At 67.6% G+C, this 7970-nt stretch overlaps 2 protein-coding genes across 3 annotated transcripts; one reads left to right on the top strand and one right to left on the bottom strand.

The window, feature by feature from the left end:
* Positions 1-846: 846 nt before the first annotated feature.
* CTSK (cathepsin K) lies at positions 847-3833 on the top strand. 2 transcript variants are annotated; one of them, XM_058860769.1, is made up of 9 exons: positions 847-977; positions 1051-1323; positions 1826-1970; positions 2089-2211; positions 2300-2455; positions 2538-2756; positions 2835-3000; positions 3084-3189; positions 3285-3833. In XM_058860769.1, the coding sequence occupies exons 1-9, from the start codon at positions 862-864 to the stop codon at positions 3382-3384; spliced, it is 1404 nt and encodes a 467-aa protein (XP_058716752.1). In that variant the 5' UTR covers positions 847-861; the 3' UTR covers positions 3385-3833. The 2 variants fall into 2 exon arrangements, with proteins under 2 accessions (XP_058716752.1, XP_058716751.1); XM_058860768.1 differs by lacking the exon at positions 847-977 and having other exon boundaries at positions 980-1323.
* Positions 3834-4445: 612 nt separating this feature from the next.
* On the bottom strand, positions 4446-7768 carry ECM1 (extracellular matrix protein 1). The gene is made up of 7 exons (XM_058860772.1): positions 7502-7768; positions 6854-6925; positions 6245-6543; positions 5631-5996; positions 5021-5241; positions 4745-4832; positions 4446-4670 (listed from the first exon to the last, which is right to left on the bottom strand). Exons 1-7 carry the CDS (start codon positions 7542-7544, stop codon positions 4497-4499), a joined length of 1263 nt encoding a protein of 420 aa, XP_058716755.1. The 5' UTR covers positions 7545-7768; the 3' UTR covers positions 4446-4496.
* Between the last annotated feature and the right edge of the window lie 202 nt (positions 7769-7970).

Raw genomic sequence — 7970 nt, 5'->3', positions numbered from 1 at the left:
TTTCTGCCTCTTTCTGTCCCCATCTTGGAGGAATGTCCCCAAATCCCCCTCCCCTCCCTGTTTTGTCCCCCAGATCCCGTTATTCCCCCCCCGTGGCTCCCTCGGTTCCCGGTCACTCAGTGCCACGTCAGGGCCTCGTGCTGCCGGCGCTGATCCTGCCCTGGAGCCCCGGGTGACTCAGCCCCCGTCCCCACAGGGCTCAGGTCACACGGGGGTGACCCCTCTGCTGGGGACCCCCCTGGGAAGGGGTGACAGGGACGCACCCCCATCTTGGTGCTGCTCCATCCCCCTCGCCCCTCTCCCGTCCCGGGATGATCCATCCTTGCTCCCGTGGATGGAGAGTGATGATGATGATGGTGATGATGATGGTGATGATGATGATGAGTTGATGTCCCCAATGTGACATGTCTGGGACGGGGCACTGGTGCCACCGGGACCTTCTGCCCTGTCCTGGCAGGAGCCGCGTGACGAGGTGACGGTCACTGCAGGGGGACCGGGCTGGGGACACTGGGGACAGAGGTGGGGTGCTGTCCTCTGTCCCTGCTGTCACACGATGTCCCCGAGCTGCCCGTCCCGCTGCTCCTGAAGGGAGTGGGTGCTCAGCCCCATCCGATTCGGCCACGGGCAGGACTTGGGGACACTGGATGTTCCCCAGGGTGGGGTGCCGGGACAGGAGCGTGTCCCCAGGGCAGGATGCTGGGGTGGGGGGACATCCCGGGGACAGGAGAACGTTCCGGGGACAGGAGAACGTCCCCGGGTCAGGAGAACGTTCCGGGGACGGGAGGACATCCCGGGGACAGGAGAACGTCCCCGGGACAGGAGAACGTCCCCGGGACAGGAGAACGTTCCGGGGACGGGAGGATGTCCCGGGGACAGGAGAACGTCCCCGGGACAGGAGAACGTCCCCGGGACAGGAGAACGTTCCGGGGACAGGAGAACTTTCCGGGGACGGGAGATTGTCCCGGGGACAGGAGAACGTTCCGGGGACGGGAGGATGTCCCGGGGACGGGAGGATGTCCCGGGGACAGGAGAACGTCCCGGGGACAGGAGAACGTCCCCGGGACAGGAGGATGTCCCGGGCAGGACCCGCCGCCAGCCCCGCGCCGGGGCTGACTCAGCTCCTCCCGCAGCACCACGTGAAGCCGGGGGCAGCCCCCGCGTCCCCCCTCCCCGTCCCCTCCTTCCCTCCAGCCCATCCAAGCCCGATGCCTGCCAAAATTTTCCGGCTGCCTCCGAACTTCCTCAATCCAGCAGGATAAAAGCGCAGCGGCCGCGGCTCCCGCAGGCCCCGTCCCGGCGCTCCCACCGACGGCTCCGTGCTGGGTAAGCGGCGGGGAGGGGTCCCCAGGACACCCAGGGAGGGGGCGGGTGGCTTCTTCCCCAGGGAAATCGATCCCAGTGGGAACGGGAGGGAATCGGGACCCTCGGAGGCACAAAAAGGGAAACTGAGGCACTTTACGTCCAGCGGGCGCGGGGGCCCCCGGCTCGGGGAAGTGTCCCAAGTTCCTGTTCCCCAGCGAGGGGCTGGGGGCGCTGGGTGAAGCCAGGGAGGGGCAGGATCGCTGGGACGTCCCCCCTCCTGCACCCTCTGCACCCCAAAATCCCCCCCGGCTTCGGGCTGCGGTAACGGGAACCGGCTGTCCCGGCTCATGTGATGCCGGCGCCCGGCCAGCGCTGCCCGCGGGGGTGTCCTGGCCCCAAATCGGGGGAGGGAGGGGTCCCCGGTCCCGGCCAGGGCTGGCAGGGGGTCCCAGGTCCACAGGAGGGTGGGCACAGCATCCTGCCTCCACCCGGCCCCCCTGGCTCAGGCTCTCCCCGTCCCCAGTGTTCAGCTGGTCCCCAGGATGTGGTGGCCCTTGCTGCTGGCGCTGCTGGTCCCTGCGGCGCTGGCCCAGTTGCACCCGGAGCGGGAACTGGATGCGCAGTGGGAGCTCTGGAAAAAAACCCACCGCAAGCAGTACAATGGCAAGGTACGGGGGGTGGTGCTTGGGACCCCCAGTGACGTCCCCAGGGTGGGACAAGGATGTCCCGAGGGTGGGGGGCGCAGGCAGGACCCCTGGCCCAGCATCATCTTGCCCCACGGTGCAGGAGGACGAGCTGACGCGGAGGCTGATTTGGGAGAAGAACCTCAAATACATCAACACCCACAACCTGGAGCATGCCCTGGGCATCCACACCTTCGAGCTGGCCATGAACCACCTGGGTGACATGGTGGGTGTCCCTGGGAGGGGACAGAGTGGGGCTGAGCACCTGTGGGTGCTGCCCCCCGCCTGCTCACCCACCGGGGCTCCTTCCCCAGACCAGCGAGGAGGTGGTGAGGACAATGACCGGGCTGAAGGTGCCCCCTGGTCACCAACGTCACAACGAGACGCTCTTTGTCCCCGACTGGACCGAGAGAGCCCCGGCTGCCATGGACTGGCGCAAGAAAGGCTACGTGACCCCTGTCAAGAACCAGGTAAGACGGGTGTGCCTGGAGCATGGGGTCACCCTGGTGTCACCCTGGTGTCACCCTGGTGTCACCTGTTGTCTCCCCACAGGGCCAGTGTGGCTCGTGCTGGGCTTTCAGCTCGGTGGGTGCCCTGGAGGGGCAGCTGAAGAGGAAAACAGGGAAGCTGCTGTCCCTCAGCCCCCAAAACCTGGTGGACTGTGTGGCTAACAACGATGGCTGCGGGGGCGGGTACATGACCAACGCCTTCGAGTACGTGCGGCAGAACCGCGGCATCGACTCCGAGGACTCCTATCCCTACATTGGCCAGGTGTGAGGGGGAACAGCCCCAAATCCCCCTCCATCCCTCCCGTCCCCATCTCACCTCCACCTTCCCGGCCCCACACAGGACGAGAGCTGCATGTACAGCCCCACTGGGAAGGCGGCCAAGTGCCGTGGCTACCGTGAGATTCCCGAAGGGAATGAGAAGGCTCTGAAGAGGGCGGTGGCCCGGATTGGTCCCATCTCCGTGGGCATCGACGCCAGCCTGCCCTCCTTCCAGTTCTACAGCCGGGGTGAGGGGCTGGGGGGAGATCAGGGGCCGTGGGGCTGCTCGGGGGCCTGAGGCGTGCCCGGTGACACCGGCTGTGTCCCCAAGGTGTGTACTACGACGAGAGCTGCAACGCTGAGAACATCAACCACGCCGTGCTGGCCGTGGGCTACGGGGCACAGAAGGGCACCAAGCACTGGATCATCAAGAACAGGTACTGTTCTTGGTACTGTGGGATCGGGATGGCTTGGGAATCACAGGTGTCTGGGGCACTTCCAGAGGCTCAGGCTCTGCTTTTCCACCCTCCAGCTGGGGCGAGGAATGGGGCAACAAGGGCTACGTCCTCCTAGCCCGCAACATGAACAACGCCTGTGGCGTGGCCAACCTGGCCAGCTTCCCCAAGATGTGAGGAGCACGCCCAGCCCTTCCCTGCCCACTGCCCTGCCTTCAGCTTGGCCTCCTCCCTCCCAGTCTCAAAGATGACGGTGCTCCCAGGGGGAATTCTTTGTCTCCGTGAGAAATTTCCCCTGGGAAGGGGAGAGACACTCCTCTTCCACCTGCAGGGAGTAGGGGATGAGCCCCCCTCAACTCTGTTTTCCACATTTTGCCATGCTGGCTTCTGCCTTCCCATGGACTGTGCTTGGCTAGATCCAAGGCCAGTCCACCCAGGCATGCTTCAGGAAACAGGTTCCACAGCAGCCTCTGCCTCAGGAACACTGGGGTGGAGGTGGGATATTCCCAGTGGAGAACATAGATCCCTCTCCCTCCACCCTCTATCCCAGTGGAGGTTGCTGAGAATGATGTGACTTTATTTTTCAACTAAAAATGGGAATAAGGCTTGGACTGGTTTGCTTTGTGCTGGGAAACAGCCACAGGGATGGGAGAAATTCTTCCTTTTCCCAAAGGGGCAAGGAGCCCCATGTGAGGCAGAACAGGGAGAGAACTGCTGAGGAGTTTTGGGAATATCTGCGGAGGGGGTGGTTCTAGGAAGGACACAGGGAAGGACAGATGGATGGATGGATCCACAGGATGCCCCCAGCCCCATCAGAGTCCCCCAAACACTCCCCAGGGACCAGCATCTCTTCCCAGGGACTGTCAGCCATGGCTGGGGCAGCACCCTGGGGGATGCAGGGATTTGGGGACCTCCTGGGATCATGGCCATGGGGGGGACACAAGTGACAGTGACACTGTGGGCCCACAAGAATGCAGGGAAGAGGTGCACAGAGACCCCTGGGGGGGCCAAGTGTGCCCTGTGTGGGTGAGCGTGGTGACCACAGCACACCCCAAAACCAAACACAGGTATCACAGCAGGCCTGACACACCCCAACAGTGCAAACACCCCAACATCCACCCACACCCCGGCACACCCCGGAATGGGGCCCCGAGGGGGACACCGAGGCCTGGGGGGGCCCTGAAACAATGGAGACAGTGAGGCATAAGGAAGTTCCATGAACCGAAAAATCAGGGACACTCAGAGGTGACACCGCAGCATTTTTATTGTTCCCTCATGCTGTGGGGGATTCACTCCTCATCTCCGGGGGGCGGGGGGGGCACGGCGGCCCCCAGGGTCACCTGGCTCAGGTAGGTGTTGTCGAAGCAGCGGCGCCGCTCGGGCTCCTCCCACGAGCAGCAGCCCTGGGGGTCCCGCCAGGCATCCCGGGGGGTGGCACAGAGCGTGGCGATGCCCTGGGACAGCTGTGGGCAGTGGGGACGGGGGTCAGGGTGGCTGGGGGGGGTCCCCCAGCGCCCCGACCCCTTTGGTCACTCACCTGCTCCCGGGCACAGGGGCCGCGTTCCTGGGGGGGCAGCGGGCAGCACGCGGCCGTCACGGCCCCCAGCAGCTCCGGTACCGGCCGCCTGCGGACAGGACACGGCTGTGAACGCCAAGGGGTCACCGCCAAGGGGCTCAAGGGGGGCAGGCGCCCTGCTCCGTCTCCTCCCTGAAAGGGGTGCCGGAGCAAGGGGGAGTCCCCGGCGGCTGGGATGGGGATGAGGAGCGCTGCAGAGCTGCGGTGTCCCCCCGGGGCTGCCCTGGGGTCACCCACCTCTGTGTGAAGAGCCGCGTGGGGCCGCAGAGCGAGCGCAGCAGGCCCGGGCCGGGCCGGGCCAGGCTCACGTTGTGCAGTTCCCGGTCGTACTCGGGGTGCGGGGCGGCGGCGGCGAAGCAGCGGCCCCGGGCCCGGGCACCCCCCCGCTGGCAGCACCGGTGCTGCGCCGTCTTCACCGATGCCTCTTCCCGGCAGAACCGATTCAGCCCCTTCAGCCACTGCGCAGGAGAAATTGGGGTCGGGGTCGCCCGGACACTGGCTCCGCCCAAGCCCTGAACACCTGGGTCATCCCTGGGACACTTCCGTCCCCTCCCCGGACGCCGGGGTCCCTCCCTAGCACGTTTGTCACCTTCCCGGATACCTGGGAGCCTTCCCGGCCTCTGAGTGTCAGGGTCACGCTCCGGGCACATGGGTCATTCCCGGGGCACGTGGGGCCCCTCCCCGGATACCGGAGCGCCAGCCCAAACACCTCGTCCCTTTCCCAAACACCTTTTCCCGGATACCTGCCCCTCCCCAGTCCTTTGACACCTCCCAAACGCCCGGGGTCCCTCAGCACCGCGACCTTCCCTCGCAGCCTCGTCCCCCCGGCCCGTGTCCCCCCACTCACGGCGCTGTGGGCGCAGCTCAGGCTCTCGTTGCGGCAGCAGCGGCCGTACTCGTGCTCCAGCCGGACCCGCAGCCGGACGCGGGGCCCGGAGCGGCCGCCGGGGCCGGGGGCTCCGGGGCGCAGCGCCCGCAGCCCGCAGATGTTGCCCAGGTTGGCGGCCGTGGGCTCGCCGGGGGGAAAGGGGGGCTCGGTGACCAGGTCCCAGGCGACGTTGGGGTCCCAGGCGGGGCTGGGGTCCCAGGTGGGGGCCGGGGTCTCCTGGGCGAAGCAGCGGCGCCGCGCGGCCCCGTGCCGGTGGCAGCAGTGGAACTGCCGCGTCTTCACCCCGAACTCATCCGTGCAGAACCCGTCCAGCACGTCCTTCCACTGCGGGGCAGCGGGGGCAGAGCCCCCTCGGTGTCACCCCGAGTCCTCCCGGACACAACGTCCCCCCCGTGCCCCCTCCCGGTATTGTCTCCCCCTCCGCGTTGTCCCCGCGTTATCCCTGCCCCAGAGTGCTCGCATCTTCTCCGTGTCCCTCAGAGTGTCTCCCTGCCCCACATCCCGCCCCCCGCGGTGTCCCCGCCGTGTCCCCGCCGTGTCCCCGCCGTGTCCCCGCGGTGTCCCCGGCTCACAGCGCGGCGGGCGCAGGGCAGCGGGCTGTGCTGCCGGCAGCAGTCGTTCAGCCGGGGCCGCAGCGCGGCCAGCGCGGCCGCCTGCCGGCGCAGGTGGGCGAAGGCGTTCGGGGGCAGCAGCAGCGGCGGCGGCAGCGTCGGGGGGTCGCGGCAGTGCCGGGTGACGGCGTCGGCCACGGGCCAGGCGGGGGGGAACCCGTCCAGGGCGCTGCCCCAGAGCGGGGGGCTGCGCGGAGCGCCCATGGCCCCCCCCACCAGGATGTCGGGGGGCACCTCGAGGTCCTGCTCCTGCTGCAGCACTGCAAAAGGGAGGGGGTGGGCACACGGCGGGGGTGTCCCCGCGTGTCCCCCCTCTCCCCATTGGGTCCCTGTGTCCGTGTCCCACGCCGTGCTGTCGCACTCCAGTGCCCAACCCTCGCTGTCCCCATGTCATTCCCACCCCTTGTCCCCACCATCCAAGCCCCGCTTCTGCATCACCGTGTCCCTCCGCCCCCTGCCCTGACCCCCCGTGTCCCCCCCATCCATAGCCCCACCTGAGCGTCCCCCCGTCTCCAGTCCTGCTGTCCCCCTTTGTCCCCCACCCCTGGGTGCCCCCGTCTCTCCCCTCACCTTGTTTGATGTTGGGGGGCCGCAGGTCCAGGCTCTCCTGTTCCACCTGCTGCAGCTGCCCCGAGGCCGCCGCTGTCACCCATGGGGGATACCAGGGGTCAGCAGGGTCACCCCCTCTGTCCCCCCACCCATGGAACAGCAAGCTGGGACCTTCCTAGACCTGTGGGCTTCGAGCTCCATAACGGAGAGGGGGCCCAGGTGTTTGGGAAGGGGACCCCGACGCTCAGGAGGGGCCCCAGGTGCTCGTGAAGGGGACACAGGCACCCAGGAGGGGATGCAGGTGTTCGGAACAGGAACCTCCAGGCATTTGGGAGGGATCCAGGTGTGTGGGCAGCGGCCCCGACATCCGGGGAGGGGAGCCCTGACTTGCGGGTGGGGATCCAGGTGTCCGTGGAGGTGTCCCAAATACCTGGGCAGGATCCCAGGTGTCCCAGGTGGGACCTAGGAGTTTGGGACACGGATCCAAGCGTCCGGGAAAGGGTCCCAGGAGTGCGGGAAGGGGCCCCAAGTCTCTGTGCGGAATCTCAGGTTTTTAGGAAGGGGATCCAAGTGTCTGGGGAAGGGATCCGGGAGTTCGGGAAGGGTCCCGAGAGTTCGGGAGGGCCCAGCCGTGCAGAGGGGCCCTGGGTGGGGACGGCGGGGACTCACCGGCGGCGCTGAGGAGGAGGAGGAGGAGGCCGAAGGCCGCCATGGCGTCGGGCTGTGTAGGGTCACCGCCGGCTCCGCCGCCTTATGAAGGGCCGGCTCGGGCGTGGGGCCACATCCCGCGGGGCTGAGTCACGGCCTGACGTCGCGGCGGAGCCGGGAGGGGGACCCCGGGGGGCTGCGCTGGCTCCTGCACCCCCAAACAGGACCCGGGTCGTAACCCCGACCCCAACCAGGCTGCGGACACTGCGACAGCCCTGTCCCCACCCCGGTGGTCCTGTCCCCACCCTGGTGGCCCCGAATCCCCCTCTGGGGGCCCCAGCCCCCCCCCCCCCCCCTTGCGTCACTGTAGGGGGAAGCGGTCAGACCACATTTTTGCGGGTTTTGCCCCGTTTTGGGGCCCCCGCCCACTGAGTCACCCCCGGCGCTGGGGGGGCTGAAGGGCAGCGCAGAGAGGGACCCCCGGAGAGGG

This window comes from Poecile atricapillus, chromosome 33 (assembly GCF_030490865.1).
Source record: "Poecile atricapillus isolate bPoeAtr1 chromosome 33, bPoeAtr1.hap1, whole genome shotgun sequence".
In the NCBI taxonomy this organism is placed as follows: domain Eukaryota; kingdom Metazoa; phylum Chordata; class Aves; order Passeriformes; family Paridae; genus Poecile; species Poecile atricapillus.
Note: the sequence above shows the minus strand (reverse complement) of the source record. Positions and strands in the feature narration are given on the sequence as shown.